The sequence below is a fragment of the Vombatus ursinus genome, unplaced genomic scaffold, assembly GCF_900497805.2.
Source record: "Vombatus ursinus unplaced genomic scaffold, bare-nosed wombat genome assembly UNPS02008996.1, whole genome shotgun sequence".
Taxonomy (NCBI): Eukaryota; Metazoa; Chordata; class Mammalia; order Diprotodontia; family Vombatidae; genus Vombatus; species Vombatus ursinus.
In genome coordinates, this window is record NW_020948774.1 from 12,165,809 (window position 1) to 12,185,277 (window position 19,469).

The following is a 19,469-nucleotide window of genomic DNA, read 5'->3' on the forward strand; positions in this document are numbered from 1 at the left end:
GAGAGAGAGAGAGAGAGAGAGAGAGAGAGAGAGAGAGAGAGAGAGAGTTCTTCCCTCTTTGAACCAGTTCAGATGAGAATTTGGTTCAAGTGTTATTCCCCCCATTTCCCCCACTATAAAAATTCTTCCTTTTTCAACTCTTTTATATGAGATAATTTTCTCCATTCTTCCTTTCCATTCTCCCTTCACCTAGTGCATCCCTCTTCTTCACCCCTCCATTTTTTTAGATCATTCCAACATACTCAATTCACACTTATACTCTCTGTCTGTGTAAATACCTTCAAACTCCTCTAATAATGATAAAGTTCTTAAGAGTTGCATCTTCTTGCAATGGAGTGATGTAAACAATTTTAACCTTTATGATTTCTCTTTCATGTTTACCTTTTTGGGTTTCTTGAGTTTTATGTTTGAAAGTCAAGTTTTCTATTTATCTCTGATCTTTTCCTTAGGAATGCTTGAAAGTTCTCTATTTCTCTATTTGTTACTCAGTTTTTTTTGGGGGGGGTAGGTTATTCTTGGTTGTAATTCTAGCTCTTTTGCTGTAAGAAATATCATATTTTAAGCCCTCCTTTAACATGGTAATTGCTAAATGTTATGTGGTCCTATCTTTAGCTCCAAAGTATTTGAATGATCCCTTTCTGGCTGCTTTCAGTATTCTCTCCTTGAACACCTGGGAGCTCTGGAATTTGGTTATGATATTCCTGGGAGTTTTCATTTTGAGATCTCTTTCAGGAGATGATCCATGGATTCTTTCAATTTCTATTTTACCCTCTGGATCTAAGATGTCAGGGAAGTTTTCCTTTAAAATTTCTTGAAATATAATGTCTAGGCTCTTTTTTTAATTATGGCTTTCAGGTGGTCCAGTAATTCTTAAATTATCTCTCCTCTGTTTTCCCAGTCATTTTTTAAATGAGATATTTCACATTTTCTTGTATTATTTCATTCTTCTGACTTTGTTTTATTGTTTGTTGATGTCTCATGGAATCGGTAACTTCTACTTCTCAATTTGAATTTTTAAGGAATTATTTCTTTAGTGAAGTTTTATACCTCTTTTACCATGTGGCCAATTCTGCTTTTTAAGGAGTTCTTTTTTTCAGTAAGGCTTTGTACCTTGCTTGCCATTTGACCAATTTTTTTAAAGTGTTACCTTCTTTAGTATTTTTTGTGTCTCTTTCACCAAACTGTTAATTCTCTTTTCATAATTTTCTGCCATCACTCTCAATTTCTTTTTCTAATTTTTCTTATGCAACTCTTATTTTATTTTTAAAATAATTTTGTTCTTTTTGGACTTGTGTCCAATTTGCATTTTTTTCTTTGAAAAAGCATGTAGCTTTTTCACATTGTTTTCTTCTGAGTTTGTGTTTTGATTTCCCCTGTCACCATAATAGCTTTTCATGGTGAAGTTCTTTTTTGTTGTTGTTGTTGATTGCTCCTTTTTTCAGCTTCTTTCTTCACTTTGAACTTTATGTTAAAATTGGGTTCTGTTTATCTTGAGAGAGGATGGGGAAGGACTGCCCAGACTTGAAGTTTTTTGGCACTGCTGTTTTCACAGTTAGTTTTGTGTATTTGTAAGTTTCAGTGCTTTCTAGGTGGTGTGATCCAGAAAGTTGTGGTCAGTGCTTTCCTGGTCTGTGCTCTTGTCCTTAGCCAAGAGGGACCCTGATGTCTTGCAGCTGCAAGTACTACTGCTCCCCATATCCTTGCTACCTTGTAATAACAAGTGCTATTGCTCCTCAAGGCCCCTGCTCTTTTGTGACTGCAAGCACTAACGTTTCTCTCCATTCTGGAACTGCGACTCAGAAGTAGATATAAGCGATGGAATTTTCAAACAGTGTCCAGTCCTGTGCCCAGTGCCAGCACAGGGGTCCCCTGTAATCTCTTTCTGACCACTTTTCCAATCCCGTTACTTTCTCTGGGCTGAGAGCTCCCAAAGCTTCTGCTGCTGCTGTTGTTATCACCTCTGAGGCCTAATGCTGGTGTTGCCACCTGTGCACTCTGGGCCAGTGCCCACCCCAGTGTCACAGACCTCTCTTTCCAAACTCCTAAGTTGTCTCGACCTGGGAAAATATCTCACCTTAATCTTTTGTTGGATGTTCCACTAAAGAATTCAATTTGTGGCATTATTTAATTTTTTGAGGGAAATATTTGGAGAGCTGAGCTGTGGTGTTTCCTCTCCTCTGCCATCTTGTCCTCACCTCCTATTCAGTTCAATATTAAGCACCTACAAAGTGTAATGCATATAGTACTTACTCTCTAACAGCTTATGTGCTACTTGGAGGATATAATATATAACAACCAACAAGCAATTATTTAGCACCTACAATATGCCAGGAACTATGCTAGACACTAGAGTTTTGTTTTTTTTTTTGACAAAAATGATAGGGAAATTCAGAAGCTGCTAAACAAAAAACAAACAAACAAACAAAAAAACCCCAAACAAACAAGAATTCTATAGAGTTTACCAGCAGAGCAGTTTGTCTGTCTCTAAGAAGGCAACATTTAACTGCATCAAAAGTAAAGTGCAAGCAAAGCTTAGAGAGATCCATAATTCTTGGGTCAGCATGTGGTATTCAGTTTTATGCTGATAGCAACAATCCAAAGCACTTCTGTGATGCCCTGAAGACTATTTAAAGGCGAAAGACCTCTGGTGTATCTCAACTGCTCAGCACTGATGGAGCCACCCTAATCAGTGATAAGAACATGATCCTGGAGAGATGGGCTAAACACTTCCATAGTGCTCTCAATAGACTGTCGTCAACCAATGCTGAAGCCATTGATTGCATATCTCAGGTTGAAGTCAATCCCTCTCTAGCCAAACTTCCACCTGAAGAAGAGGAATGCCATTAGGCTCCTCTCATGTGGAAAAACATTGTGCTGATTCCATCCCAGCAGAGATCTACAAGACAGGGAGTCCAGTGCTCATATAGAAGCTGACTGAATTCTTCCAGCTCATATGGCAAGAGAAGGTTATCCTCCAGGAGGTCACAGATGCGTCTATGTCCACCTCCGTGGTTAAATTTGGTAACCCAGAGAAGTTCATCAGTATTGTATGCCAGTTTCATGATGGCAAACTTGCACAGGTTCTGGATCATGGACGTTGCTCTCACACTTTCCCAATCACCAGTGAAGTGAAGCAGGGCTGTGTGCTTACTCCCATGTTTTTAGCATGGTGTTTCAACTTCTCTTAACCATTTTTATTTTATTCTTACTGGTCATTCTCTTTGGCAGAGAAAGCAGAAATCTAGTAAGACTTGAACAGTTCATCCTTTTCCCTGCCTTCCATTATTGGCCCATCTACTCTGCTGCTCTCTTCTTTAACCTTCCATTCCCTCCTCCCAACATAGAGAAAACAAATGGGTTCTATATAGCTTTTTATGGAACCCATTTGTTTTCTCTAGCATTCATTTAAAGCCTTAATAAGCTTATTCTCAGCTTTAATATCCTTGATATTACTCATCATATATCAGTATTTTCTATTTACCTTACATTACCTTCCCTTGCTTCCATCTATGTCTGTTTTAAATTTGTTCATCACTGAGTTTCCTGTGCATCTACATTGGTTTCTTTAAACTGATTCCCTTTTTCTTCATCAGTGGAATCATATGAGTTTATGTTATTAGAACTTTATTCTTGAGAGTTGCCCATCCCTGTTAGGTCTAATTCCCTGGTAGTATTTTAGACCATTGACTCTTACCTGTCCTCTCTGTGAAATCTTTTCTCACCAATTCTAAGACAGTGATAGTTTTGTCTCATCATTTTACTTTATCTTTACTTTACTTTACATTTACTTATCCTTTGCAATCAAAATGAGATCCAGCATTACTACTCTCCATGTCACTTCTTTTACCTTTAGAAGAATCATTAATACAAGGCAAGAATCTACTGAGTTTTGAGTGAAGAGCTCCAATAAACATCAGCGTAGTTGCGTCCCTAATTATATCTCTATGCCAGGTTTGTGAATGTTTTTAGAAACCTTGTCAGTTTCCATCTTTTTGTCCTTGAAAATATTCCTTTTGTTTCTCTCTGCATCTGTTTTTAAACTAGTATTCTCTACCATGCTTCCCCCTTATCCAATTTTTGAATTTTCTCATATAAGTATAACTTCTTAATATATAATGCTATTCTTTTGTCCTTTTGACCTGTTTGGTTCATTTTAAAATGTCATATATCTTTCTTTTTTTTTAGGCAGTTTTTTTTTTTTTTAGGCAATTGGGGTTAAGTGACTTGCCCAGGGTCACATAGCTGGCATCAAGTGTTTGGTGTGAGGCTGGATTTGAACTCAGGTTCTCCTGACTTCAGGGCCAGTGCTCTATCCACTGTGCCACCCAGCTTCCCCAACTTGACTTTTTTTAAAATTTATTTATTTATTTATTCATTTATTTATTTTTAGGTGAGGCAATCGGGGTTAAGTGACTTGCCCAAGGTCACACAGCTAGTACGTGTCAAGTGTTTGGTCTGAGGCTGGATTTGAACTCAGGTCCTCCTGACTTTAGGGCTGGTGCTCTATCCACTGCGCCACCTAGCTGCCCTGTTTGTTTTTTTGGTTTTGTGGGGTTTTTTGGTAATTGAGGTTAAGTGACTTGCCTAAGGTCACACAGCTAGTAAGTGTCAAGTATATCTTTCAATAGTCATGTTCTAACCATAGATTCATAGGACTCAGAACTGGAAAGGATCTTAGAGTTCATCTGTTTCAATACCCACCATCATTCAAAAGATATGGAAACTGAGGTCCAGAGACATTAAATGATTTTTCCAAGGTTACATAGATAGTAAGTAGGAAAGGGAAGAATCAAATCTAGGTCTTCCGATTCTAACTCAAAATAGTCCTACAACTGTATAGCAGCTACCACAATACTGAGGCTGAGTTGTCTTCTGAGATTTAATTTGATAAATCAGGTTGTATTATGCCCTTTAATTTGCCTTGTTTATTTCCCATACCCAAATACTAAATATTTTTATATATATGAGATTGTGATTTTTGAAAACTATTTGGCTTTTTAAAAGACATATACAGAAGTGAAAAAAGGACAGAAAACAAAGAGGGATTATATGTGTGTCATGGTAGAATGCTAAAACTTAGAAAAACTGCCATGGGAAGGACTAGGTTCAACAAAAAAGGTTAATTTTAGCTATGTTGAGAAAAAGTGAAGGATCAGAGGAGGGATAGAACTGCATTTTAGATGGATGGGATAAATACAACAGATGTTGGGGAAAAGGTAGAACTCCTCAACTATTATTTTGCTCCTATTTCCCTTTTACAAACCCTCAGAACAGAACCAGTTCACCTCTATGTTTTCTCTTGCTTTCCTATTTAAATTCCTCAATACTTTTTGAAGACGTTCAGGTTCTGTAGGGGCATTTGTTTCATTTCCCTGCATTAGAATGTTAGCATTACATTATTGTATCACCCCTTTCAGTTGTTCATATCAATTTACTTTTCTAGATTCCTCTGTACTTTTTTGTTTGTATTTCAAAGATCCTACTCAGCTCTATTCTTTTCATCTGAAATGCTTGAAAGTCCTCTCTTTCATGAAATTTCAACTTTTTTTCCTTGTAGGATTGTACTCAGCTTTGCAGGGCAAGTTATTTTTTGGTTGTAAGCCTATCTTGTTTGCTTTTTTGGAATATGTATCCCAAGGTCTCCTCTGGCTTATAGTAGAAGCTACCAAGTCTTATGTTAATTTTGACTTCTTTTTTGGTACCTGGCTTCTTATAATGTTTTTTTCTTTGACAAAGGGGCTCTTGATTTTGACTATGACATTCCTGAGACTTTTGCTTTTGGCATTTCCTTCAGGAGGTGATCAATGGATTCTTTCTATCTTCATTTTGCACTCTCATTCTAATAGTTCTGTCAGTTTTCACTCATGATGTGAAATATAGTAGCCAGGGTTTTTTTAATCATGGTTTTCATTTGACAGTGTTTCTTAAATTATCTTTCCTTGATGTATTTTCTAGTTTTTTTTAATATTATATACCACATTTTCTTCTATTCCTTCAATTTTTTTAAAAAAAAAATTTGTTCTGATTTTTTTTTTGTCTCACAGACTCATTGGTTTCTGTTTGGCTTATTATAGATTTTAAAGGGCTTATTATTTGTATAAGTTTCACCACTTTCTCTTTTCAACTCTTTATTCTCCTTCCAATTCTTTCCTCTAGAGCTTTTATTTTTTATCTCTTGCTTCATTTTTTCTAAGCATTTCTGTAGTCCTTGCAGTAAATCCATTTTTTTTCCTTTTTGTTTTGTCTTGTACTTGTAATACAGTTGCTCTCTTCATTTTGGGGAGGAGGGAATCTCTATGATATTTTTTTCTTAATACTGGTTGGGGTCTTCTTTGATTTACTTATCTCTCTAGCTTTATTTCCTAAATTAGGGCTTTGTGCCAGGATGAGTCTATGCCCCCTGCTGCATTTTTGGGTGGACAACCCTGCTTAGTTTCACCCTGGTTCACCTGGGTTAGGTTAGGCCCCTCTAGATCTTGGAGGTTCAGAGTGCTGGGTTTTAAGGCCCTGCAATGCATTTCATGTCAGGTCAGATCAATAAAGATTTGTTAAATGCTTGGCATATACCTATGCCAAGAATTTTGCTAAGTGCTGGGATGTAAATGCCAGCAAAAACAAAGACAATACCTGCTCTTGAGGAACTTATATTTTAATGGAGAAAGGCATCACATAAAAGGGAGTTGAAAAGGATTTTTTTAGGGGGGGAGGTGGCAAAGTACAGAGAATCAGAAGCAGAACTGGGAGAAGAGTAGAAGATGATTGTCCTGATTCCTTCTACAAAATGGAAGTCCTGAGAAGAACTTACCAATGGGAGAAGAAGGCACAAGGATGTTCCAGGGTGAGAAGGTCACAGGTACTGAAGGAATTTCCACAGTGATAAGGCAGCTCAGACATGGTGTTGAAGTCTGAAGAATCAGAATCAGAGCTGGAGGACAGAGTTATAGGGATTTCAGAGTTCCTGGGCCTGGAGTGTCTTAGTCACCCTGGAACCATCATGCTCCAAGTATTGTCTCATTGTACTGGTTCTATCATTCTGTGGCTTCTAAGGTCCTTACTATGGGGCTTTTTGGCCACCATGCATCTTTCTTGGGGCAACTGTCCTACCTATAAGTGTCTCTGGCCCATGGCCCATCATGCTAGGAGGCCTATTTGCCTATGCTGGCACTGGCTTTGCTGCTGTTACCCCCCTCCCTTTCCTATTCCTCACAGGCTTCTGGTTAACTTTTTGTGCAGTTCTGGCATAGAAGAACCTACTTACTATAGTTTCTTATTGGAGTTCTTGATCATTATTCAGTCTGGTATAAAGTTCAGGTTTTTGTTAAAATAGGTATATAGGATCTGGGATGGTCTGCTTCCATTTATACAGCCATTTTGATTGGAAGTGTCCTACATTGTACCACGTGTTGATTGATTGATTCTCTTTATGGTATTCTACCCTTTCTAGTAGAAATATTATTCTCTTTTCCTCAAGGAGTTTACATTCAACATCACATAAACACATAAGTAAATACAGCATAATTTGAAGACAGAGAAGATTTAAGAACTGAGGGCATCAGGAAAGGCTTCTCATAGGAATATCATATGAGGGAAATTAAAAATCCTAAATGATACAATTAAAAAGAGAGTAAATTTACTTTTTGAGAAAGGGTTCCAAGACTAGCTTTTCTGATATCTCCTGCTTAAAATCCCAGAAGTCAAGAAGGATCGTGAGGCCCCACTGTATACTGAAAATCAAGATCATGCAAAGTTTTGCTACCATGCACTGTGCAAAGTAATGGAAGCAAGAGATAGAACACTGAGTTTGAGGAATAGCAGGTGGGTCAGTTTGACTGTGTTGCAAGTATTCTGTGGCCTCACTGTTTCAGAATCAGGATCCATCTTCCCCATCAGGGTTCTAGAGTACCCTAAGGAGTAGGGGTGTCTTTTCTCTAATGTTTTCAGCTTGAATTCTGACTGGTGTTATCTTCCCACGGTTAGGTGCCAGTGCCAAAAATCCCAGTTCCATTTAACCAGTTAGCATCAATCAGATTTTACAAAAGAGATATTTACTTCAAAGATATATGACAAAAGTACAACTATTTCCCGCCACAACTTAGGGGCACACTCTCTCCTTATCCTACCTCCTCTCAATTTCTACCAAGTTCATGTTGGAATGTAGCTTCCAGGCTGGATAAGCCCTTGTCTCAGCTACCTCTAGGCTAGATCCTGAAGGTTACTGCATATTTCTGGAACATAAATGCTTGACTGGCTTCAAAACCCAGACATAGGCCCACCACTCTCCCTCCACCTAAAATGGAGAAGAAACAGGAAGGCAGGAAGAGAACCTAGACCAGTATTCATAGATCCACATGGTTCTAGAGGGAAGAAGGCCCTTGTTCTCTCACAGTATTGTCTTTCACTGGATTCTGTCTGCCAGGTCAAAGCAATATCAAACAGTAGATGAGTCTGACTGGCTTTTTAGAATGACTAATCAAAGCCTCCTAATCATCACATAATTAGCTGACCAGAAGCAGTTATAGAATTTCTACACATGGACGACAGTTTCTCCAAGGCACTTCCATTACACTTTGTCACAATTCTCCTAGGAGCAGGTTCCCTAACCTCTTCTACATGATGAGACATAGTTAAGTCATGCTGTGCATATAACCCTTTTCCACTTGGAAGGTAGCGTATTAATAGAAAATAAATTCTGGAAAAGAAATCTGGAGCCAGATTGTGAAGGGCTCTAAAGGGCAAGCTCTAAAGTATTAATACTTTATCCAAAAGATAACAGTGAGCCACTGAAGATTCTTGAGCAGAAGAGTCAGACTCATACTTAGAAAGCTATTTGGGGAGCTGAGTTGATAGGTACTATCAGTTTCCCCTTGATTCTTGTTGAATTATGAGAGTGACCAGCTCATTGAGAGGCCTAGAGTTAGTCACACCTTAGGAGAACAAGACCCAAACCACAGGAGAAAGGTCCTTTCTGGTTTCCAGTAGATAAAATCCTCATGAGTTCCTTCAGTGGTATGAAGAGCTCCAAAATTAAGGCAATGGAGACCATACTGGGGCCTCAGATAAAAACAGATAAATTCTGTGAAGAGGAGGGCAGTGAAAAGCCAGAAAAGGCAGAAATACTAATTTTCAGAAGTAGACTCTGTTGCTTAAGAGCAAGAGAGCTGATTGAATGTATCATCAGATGGTATACACCAGCTACCCCAGAAGCTATAGATGGAGAACAAGTACAGAAGGCAGTAGCCTTCCTACATATCTATTCAGGGGAAAAAAGTGAAAAGTCCTCTACTAGTTCTATTGATTTTACAAAAATAAATTATGTTTCTTAGAGTTTTATAAAAGTTTCTTGTTTGCTTTTGGAGCTGTGCAGAGGATGGCTTAAAACAGGAAAGGACTAGAAGGGAGCTTAATTAGGAGGCTCTTGCAACAACTGAGGTAAGGGGTGATAAATACAAATCTAAATAATATCTGTACAAGAATTTTCTCAACCATATAGGTGACAAATGATTATCCAGCCTTTGACTACCTCTAGTGAGGGGAAACTCACTACTTCCCAGGAAAGCCCATTCCATTTTGGAGTAGATCTGTTAGGAAGTTTTTCCTGAAGTCAAACCTGAATTTGTCTCTGAAACTTCCACCAACTGTTTTGTTGGCATATACTTCATTAGAATGGGATTTTTGTGTATATTTTTTGCAAAAATCTTATTCACTTAAACTGCCATACCCATGGAGCTCTAAGACTAATAGCAAAGGTGAATGTTGCATATTTTTTCAATTTTTAGGATATTGTTATCCTGGTGCTCTTTCTAAAGTCAAATATTTCCTGTGTAATTTAAAATTATTCACAAATTGGCCAGGTTCTTTGAAATTCTTCTCCATGAGAGAGGTAGAAAATAGTATTCTTTGTTTTTCTGAAGATAAAACTAACAGAAGAGCGTTAGTGCCAGTGCTACGAGGACTTGATCCCCCAACTCCTGACTGTACATTTCTACCTCTTGCTTTAAAAACAGGGAAGCATTGTGGCTTGGCCAGCAGCTTCTTGGGTAATACTTATCATCAGGTATTCAGCTCTTCTCATAATCCCTGTATATTTCGGACCATATTCCTACTTCATGCCTCTCTTTTTCTCTCTTGTTTCCCACAAGGTGGCAGCAGACCTCCAAATCTTCAGGTTTGTCCAGCAACTTGCAGCCATCAGGTGCCAAAGCTGATGCCCTCAGGGAAGAAATGGAGGAAGCCGCAAATCGAGTGGAGATATGCAGGGTACCTGCCCCTTACCTTGACCTCATGTTGTCCCTTACCTGAAGGCACAGCCTAAGAAACTGAGACTTAATAGCACAAAAAAAAAAATTCATCTTTCTTTTGAACTGAAATTTAGAGTATCTGTAGGTATCGTCTCATCTAATTCTTTAGTATATTCTTGTCAAGGATTCTTAACTTGGGGTACATGAACTTTTTTTAATGTTATGATATCTATATTTTGTTATAATTGGTTTCCTTCATAATCCTATATATTTTATACAATGAAAAACGTTATTCTGAGGAGACGAAAGCTTTATCAGATTGTCAAAGGGGTTCATGACAAAAAAAGATTAAGAACCCTTGTTCTTGATCTTGGATCCTAGTGATTCTTTTGGAAGTATAGGAAATCAAAGGTCTTTAGGATCCTGAGAAAGAAATTTGATAGTGTGCTGGGCTAGAAGATAGCAAACTATTTCCATTAGTCCTCCTGCAAGTTAAAAGAAAAGAGTATGTTTGTTGTTCTTTCTTTACTTTGATACTCCTGTCAGTGCTAGATTAAAAACAACAACAACAAAAAAAAACTTTTATCACAAATTCTTATAGGGGACTCTGGCAGTAGGTAATTCAAACTGACTCCTTATATTCAAAAACTTCTGTTTGGTCTTTCGGTTATCATCTGCTATTGTGTTTGACCAATCCCCTTTCCTAATTGGAAACTATAGGCACTATTAATCTCTTATTATCTTCTAGACTACATCAAATTTAAGTGCTGGAGTTTTGAGAAACTAACTCCTGAGAGTAAAACTATTTACTTTTATGGAGGAAATGTTCTTTTTCAGATTACCATGATACTTATGTTTCCAAACTCATTGAATACTATAGTCCAGTATATGTTTGTAGAAAAGCTTACTGTCTAGAAAAATTTACTCTCTATCAGCTCAAAATCTTCCCCCCCTCCCCAAGTACATTATTGAATGGTATCAAATGTATTCAGTTATGTTATTTGAAATAGCTATTCCCAAGGTCTAGCTGGGAGTTTAGAATTGTGTTTAGAAACATAAAATCACACAGTGTCACATAAGCATAGTAAAATCAAGCTTACATCAAACATGAGATGAGTAGAATTAGTGATCAACAAATGGAAAACAAAACTAGAAAGAAAGTAAGTATGGAAGCACAGTCCCTTTGCCACATAGCCACAGCCAATTTTATTGGAATATCCATCAGGCTCATTCACTTAAGTTCACGTGAGCCTGTCAAGTCTTCTTTCTTTACTTAGAAAGCAATGATAGATTGAAAAGAATTCATTAGCCTAGTGACTCACATGTCATTGGACTAACAAGAATAGTGCCAGTATTCTTGGAGTACAGATAATATAATATCTATCCAATTGTTGTTATTCATCCTTCATTCTAGTATTAGTGCTCTCTTTTCTTTCCTGCCTATTCTACTTTTACTGTTTATATTCTTTCTCATTTTTCAATCATGATCATTTTTACCTTTAGTTTTTATATTAACAGATCAGTTACAAAAGTATACATCATTAGCAATTTAGATATGTCATACAAATCTCCTTAAGTATATTTATATCTCATTGTGTTTTATATCCCATCATCTTACTTATATTTGACATTTGATATATTTATGATATAAAGAATCTTTAAATATACCAGTCTTAATGTGGTCACATTACTTTCTTATTAATTTTTAAAAGGCATCTGTATCTCTAAGAAATGATCGTTGTACTTGAGATAAAAAATATGTTAATGTGTGTTGACAGTTTGTTTAATATCTTAATCTCTCATTTTTTGTAAGACCATATATTCTTTACTTAAAAGTAAATTACTCATGTCACAAGCAACAGCTAAATGAACAAACTAGGATATTTGTGGAAGGTGGGAGATGATTGGTGCTATATACGAGCCTTCTTAGCAAATTAGAATGGAATTTTAATATTTAGTATTACTCATCCTTGTCCATCAATTTCAGTCTCTTAATTTTTTCACATTCTCTAACAGCTAATGATCTGTCACCAGCTTGAAGGAAGGCAATTGCTGGTCTCAGTGCCAAAGATTTCAATGCTTAAAAATGAAAATAACACATCCCTGTCTTGAGTCACATAAGGCTACATTCCCTCATCTTTCTTTCCAGAACTTACTAAAGCAGAAAAGTATCAAACATGTTAGACTTAACTTAAGGGGAATATGCTAATTTTAGTCTCATAATTGCACCTATACACCCTAGGTGTGGAGTGGAACAATAGAAATTTCATAGGTGTTAACTGAATTAGGAGTGTAGATATTATCAATAGCATTTATCCCCTGCTGCCTAAAATGATATTTATTAAAGGACTTTCTGCTTTGGCTTGAAATTTTATTTAATAAAAGTAATACTTGGCTTACAATGCCTTATATATGCTTTAGCTATAGCTTATCTTGTCCATATTAAATGCTGATTAAAGTACGTTGATTAAATGAAAATATTATCCAGTTAGAATTAGTTTAGAATGAGCTAAAACTGGTGAGAAAAATCTAATGACAGCTAAAGATTAAATTAAGAAATTGGGGAAAAGAGTGTGCTCAAGGAAATAACCACTGCTTTTGGTCTATGGAACAATTGTAATTAATGAGGAAAAGCCAGAACTTCTGTACTCTTATTTGTTTTTGTTTTCTGTGCCTTGCTTTCACAATCTGGCTCTAGTTCACCTTTCTAGATTTATCTCACAATACTTCCCCTTAACATACTCTGTGTTACAGGCAAAATGATCTCCTTTCTATTCCCTAGAATCAAATATTCCATCTCTTTTGTGCAGGCTGTCATCCATGCCTGGAAAGCACTCCTTTACCTGTGCCTTTTAGAACCTATCATTCTTCAAGGCTCAGCTCATGTGCCATGTCCTATAGGTAGCCTCTCCTTAAACCATTTAATTTTTAGTGCTCTCTCCCAAGTCAAATTATGTTATATTTACTTATATCTTTACCTATTATATCCCCTAGCAGAAGATAAGCTCCTTGAAGACAGGAGAATGACTTTTGATCTGAAAGGGACATAACCAAAATAACTAATAGGAATTTGTTACCCAAAGTAACTACCATAGTAATAAAAAAGCATCTACATATTCAAGTCACCAGGCCCAGATGAACTTCGGCTACTAAAAGAATTGTCAAATAATATTGCTAGCAAGAATTGGAAGGCATGATTATTAATTATTGTGGAAAGAGACCAGCAAAGATGATGCAATAAGCAGAAGCCATATAATCAAGCTTTCCCCCACAGCTACTCCAGTAAAGATTGTGGTAAAGCACCAGATGGAGTGATGATCAGGAAAAATCATAGTAGTTCATTTTTCCAATTCAGATTAGTATATGAAGATACCCAGAAGCCTGTGGATGCTGGATAGGAGATTCAGGCAAAAAGACCTAGGCTGGGGCCTTCAGTCAGTACAATGGTGAACCAGCAGCAGTGTCACTCTGAGATCCAGGGGGATCTCAGAAGGCTATGGCTTGTAGTACCAAGGCAGGTAGCAGGAATAGGAAACATTTGGCAGCTATATTCATCTGACTCTAGAAAAGAATGCTTTATCTAGCATGAACAGTGTCTTGGGCCTGCAGCACTGAGGCAGGGAGTAGGCAAAAAAGACAAAGTAGGCTCTCTCTGCACAAAGCTGATATGTGGATAAACTAGGGTTCTAATGCACCTATGAGCTGGAACCTGGAGCTATGTATCAAGGCAGTGATTGTGGACCAGAGGTGAATTTGTATCTCATTATTCTGACCCCAGAACATTATCTCAGCTTTAGCTCAAAGATTGGAGGTAGGACCTACAGATGAGTAACCAGGGCAGGAATCTGGGACCAGGGGCAAATCCACAGTTCTGCCCTCTGAACCTTCTAGGCAGCTGACAGAGAATGGGGCCAGCAGTAGTTTACTGAGCTCCAAGCAAGGGGAAATGTACAATTATGTCTCCAAGGCTTAAACTAGAGTCAGATACTATAATTATGAGACAAGTAGGGCAGTGATCAGTACATGCCATAGATTATACTGCTTAGGACCCATTGAAAGTTTATAGTTCCCCGGCTTGAGGTGCCCCTGATTTCATTATTGATTTCGGTACTCAGAGAAAGCAGCAGTAAGATACCAAATAATACAGATTAGGACCAAAAAAAAGACCTAAAAATTCCCACCAGAAATGTGTAGAGCCTGGCCCTAAAATAAATTTTCCAGTTCAGAAGGTGAAGACTGAAAGAAATTTAACAAAAAATGGAACTGGCAATAAAGAACTTGGACCTAATAAACAAATAAAGAGGAAGAAAATAACTCCACAATGACCTCAAGTGATTCACAAAGTCAACTGGAATTCCTGAAAGAAAGAAAGAAATCAGTTTTAAAGATATATAAATGAAATAAGAATTCTAAAGACTGAGAAAGGGAAAAAATTAACATGTTAGTACATTAAGAGCCATACCTCACCCAATTAAAGACTCCTTGGAAATTAGAATGGAATCAACAAAAGTTAATGATTCTATAAGAAAACACAAATATTAAAACAAAATCAAAGACTGAAATAAAAGTGTAAGGTATTAAGGTATCATATCAAAAACAGCAGAACTAAAAAACAGTTCAAGTAGAAAAAAAAAATCATGGTTTTTCAACCATGACACAAAAAGTAGCCAAGATACCATATTTCAGGAAATCATGGATGAAAACTGCCTACACGTTATAGTCAGAAGGCAAATTTGGAATTGCACAAGACTTGGCAATTGCCAACAAAAAGAAGAGTAAAGCCTAGCATATTTTATTCCAAAAAGCAAAAAGTGTAAGTTTACAAACAAGAATAACATATATGAGAAAACTGAATTTGTTAGAATAGGGCAACTAATGAACCATTAATGAAATAGAGAACTTCCAAGCATCCTGATTAAAAAGCCCAAACCTCAGAAACTTGGAATTGCAAAAGCAGGCATCAAGGGAAATATAGAAACGTAAAAACATTTGAGCAATTAGAAAGTTCTATAAATGTATGAAGAGTTCACATTCCTATAGTGCAACAACAAATAAGTATTCCCTCAGAACTGTAAGGTCTTCAGTGGCCATAGAGGGAATGAAATAAGATGGAGGGCCTATAAGTGGTTTTGTTAGGTTTTGATTTTCTTAAAAGAAGAAATAAGAAAGGAAAAAATAAATACACTGGGTAAGAAGGAGGAAGGAGTGGGAGGAACTTATATAAGTGGGGTGTGCAAGTAGAAGACAATGAGAATGTGGATAACACAAAGTTTGGTATAGAAATGTATTCAACTCTTTAGGGAAACAGGAAGGAATTGGTTTTGGAGAGAGGGGAGAATAAGAATGAGGGTCAATTCAGAAAGGGATTAATTATAAGCAAAACAAATTCCAACCTCTGAGGGTAGTTTAGAATAAGAGGGATGGAGGGAGTGATTACAAGAAAATAGAAATTAGCTAAATTAGCCATCTATAGATTATTGATCAAAATTTTATACAGGCCATGGTACTCCTCTAGAGACTTCCATCTAAGTTGTCATTGAACCATTAATTATTTTTTGCATATAGTCAGTTAACAAGCTCTGGATTCACCTAAGTATGTTTCTCTACTTTGCATGGATAATACCAGATAGAATCACAGAATCCATTAAACCCCATTCCACTTTAAACTAATTCAAATTTTAGAAAGCTTTTCCTTTGCTTCTTTTAAACCTATATACTTTTTTCCCCAGTGCTGACCTTTGTGACAAAATGAAACATGTATGAAAGATTTGTAATATGCCCAAGGTAATCTAACAAGATTAAGGAAAATTAGGACTCCTCCATTTCACTTTTCTGCTGCCTCACATGTTGAAACACTTATACTTGATTAGTCCTCTGTTGTTTTCATGACTATTCATAACTTGACTTGACGTTTTACCCTCCACAGGACCAGCTGTCAGCTGATATGTACAGTTTTGTGGCCAAAGAAATTGACTATGCAAACTACTTTCAAATGGTAAGACCCAGAAAAGTGGAATTATTTTGAAATATGATTTCTTGAATCACTATAGCAAGACTAGGAGTATAGAAATAAAAGATAAAAATGGAGACTTTGACTCTTCCACACTAAGTATACTTCTTATATTTATATGAGAGGCAACATGGCATAGTAAATAATAGAACACTGGAGTGGAAGTTAGGAAGACCTGTGTTTGAATCTTGCCTCAGATATTTTCTAGCTATATTACCATAGGCAAGTCACTTCACCTCTCTCAGTTTCAGTTTTCTCATCTATAAAATAAGAAGAAGAATACCTGAAGTACCTACTTCATAGGGTTGTTGGAAGGATCAAAAGAGATAAAGTATATAAAGTGCTTGGCAAACTGAAAAGTTTTACTCAAATGTCAGTTATCATCTTGTCACAATATGAAACATTAGGCCTTCAGGTTCTCCTAATGTAAAATGTTATTTTATGAAGGTTTCTCCAAATGTCTAAGAATAAAAAAAGAATCATCAATCACCTAACACCAAATCTATATTCCTATTCTCATTTTGACATGCTAATGGGAAAAAGATCACCATTTATAGTTTTTTTAATACACTAATACACTTTCATGAGTTAAAATAGATTAAACATTTGACTTTACCTGATTACTTAAAAATTATACCTTATTCAATAAATATAGTAAATAACAAAGCATAAACTTTGATTCCACATTATGGCCAGTCAAAGACGAGATAGGGAGGGTAAGGAGGAGAGAGTAAGAAGTTCTCATGGATTTAAAGGAAGAGAGAGAAGATAAAAGAAAATGAGAAAAGAAGGAAAATATTAATTTGGGACAGGTGAGAATTTATAGACAGAAGAAGAAAATAAGCCCGAGAAGATTTAGTAGGCTCTATAATTTTTTTTTAATTGTATAGGAACCACAAAGTCCTACTTGAATGCTTTATCATGACTTAGGTTCGTGATAAACCCAAGAACTCTGGGTTCTTGAAAGCTATGCTAGAAGATTTCAAGCTTTGTCAGGATCTACCAAGTGAGGCAGACTTTTGAGTGTGACCCTAGCCATATTCAAATTTAAATCTCCTTTTGAGGACCAATTCAGTTTAGATTGAAGAGGTTTATCACCAGTAGACTAGCTACTTGGTGATGGATTTTTTAGCATAGAAATCTGTAAAACAAAGGAAAAACCAAAATAACCCTCAGGCCTGTGTGGTCTCTTCTGTTTCCCAGTGGCATTGGCATAGAGGTAGAGGATTTTTAGACTTCATTAAGTTTATTTTTATTAATTTTATCTATTTAATTTATTGGTATTTCTAAATGTGAGATCTTCATCCAATGGAGAAGCTGAATTATAGCAATATTTACATTATTGTTATAAATGAGACCAGAAAGAAGTTATAGTTAAGTGGAAGGATGGGACGTAGGTTTCATCATATCCCAAAAGGCTGCAATAAAGATTATTTCATAGAATATTCATTTGTCTCATATTGTGCCATGAAAACAGTTGAACCTTATGTACCAACAGCAGTTGCTGAGGATAAAAAGGTAAAAGGATTCTACAAAGAACTCAATAATACCCTCCAAATTAAAGCAAAGTGCACTCTGATGCTTAGTGACATCAGTGCAAAGATGGAAAGGGTGAGAATCAAGATAAGAAATATATGAGAAAGTATGATTTAGGGAAAAGTATGAGAGGCCAGATTTGTAGACTTCATAGAAGCCTTACATCTTTCTATTGTGAACACTTTATTGAAGAAAACAATTGGCTGGACATGGCAAGTACTAATAATATTACAAAAAATAAAAGAGATTATATTTTAAAAGGAAAAGACTTGTTATTGATGCAGAAATTATCTCTGAATCAGCAGCCTAAATCATCTTGTCCAAATTAGTAAAATGCAAGAATAATAATGAGAGAAAATGTGGTATATAATTAAAGTGATCAATCCAGAACTATTTAACTTAGTAATTAGGATGAGGCCATGGACATCAGTAACTGTATCAACACAATTTTAAATGGAATTATATATATTTATATGGAACCACTGTAAATCTTATTGCCATAAGACCAAAAGAGTGCGTAAAACACCTTTGCAGCAAATATTTCATTTACCAGTCAGAGAAACATGGTTGCCAAAGGCAGCATCAATTTAGAATATAAACTCATTTTTAAAATCTTATGAGGAAGGATGAATAATGGTGAGCAGTATTGTTTGATAGAAAGAAGCAGTAGGCCAAGATGGTGGAATAAAGGCAGGGTCTTACCTGAGCTGTCCCCCAAACCTCTCCAAATACCTTTAAAAATGACTCTAAACAAATTCTAGAGAAGTATAACCCACAAAAAGACAGAGTGAAACAAATTTCCAGCCCAAGACAACTTGGAAGGTCGGCAGGAAAGGTCTGTTGCACCAGAATGAGAGAGGAGCACAGTCCAGCACAAGCCATGCTACTACAGACTGGCCCCAGCAAACCTGGAGCAAGCCTCGGGGCAACTGAATCACTGGCAGCAGTAACAGTTTCCAGACCTCTCAGACCACAAACAGTAAGGGGATCAAACAACTGGTCAGAAGATTACAGGGGTCTTTTGGCTAGCACTGCAGCAGGACTTCGTTGCTTTGCTCATACTTGGATCCCGGTCACAGTCCTAGGTGGCAGTCTTAGGGTGAGGAGGATCATAGCAGAGCTTGCAGCCACAGTGGAGGGGGGACCCTCCTCACAGTTCCAGGGCAGAAAAGAGTGCTTGTGGCTATTCACAAACCAGAGCACAGGCCAGGAGACTAGTAAACACCTCTGCTTAAATCATTCCACCTTGGAAGAACTGAAAACTTACAGGTCCCTAGAAGTATCTCTGAAAACAGCAGCACAAAACCCCTGAAGCTTGGGAATAAGGGGGGAGGGTGATAGAAGGGCAGGCATATTGGGGGAGGAGATAGAAGCAAAGCACTTTTGAGGAGGGACAGGGTGAAAGTAGAAAGAGAGTAGAATAAATGGAGGTGGGGGAATAGGATGGAGAGAAATACACTTAGCAATAGTAACTGAAAAAAAATTTTGAAGCAGTTTTCTCTGATGAAGACCTCATTTTTCAAACATATAGAGAACTGAGTCAAATTTATAAAATTAAGAGCCATTTCCCAGTTAAAAAATGATCAAAAGGCATAATCAGTTTTCAGATGAAGTAATCAAAGCTATCTATAGCCATATGAAAAAATATTCTAACTCACTCTTGATTGGAGAAATGCAAATTAAAA

The 19,469-nt window shown here is 36.8% G+C and overlaps 1 protein-coding gene across 5 annotated transcripts in view; it reads left to right on the forward strand.

Moving 5' to 3' along the window:
• ARHGAP44 (Rho GTPase activating protein 44) overlaps positions 1-19,469 on the forward strand; it is a 163,663-nt gene that overhangs the window by 58,719 nt on the left and 85,475 nt on the right. For all 5 annotated transcript variants that reach the window (XR_003568110.1, XR_003568111.1, XM_027850203.1 and 2 more), the window contains exons 7-8: positions 10,140-10,257; positions 16,165-16,233. Coding sequence is in view for 3 of the 5 variants with exons in the window: in XM_027850203.1 (XP_027706004.1) it covers positions 10,140-10,257; positions 16,165-16,233 (187 nt within the window). In the remaining 2 variants the exon portion in view is untranslated. The remainder of the gene's footprint in view (positions 1-10,139; positions 10,258-16,164; positions 16,234-19,469) is intronic.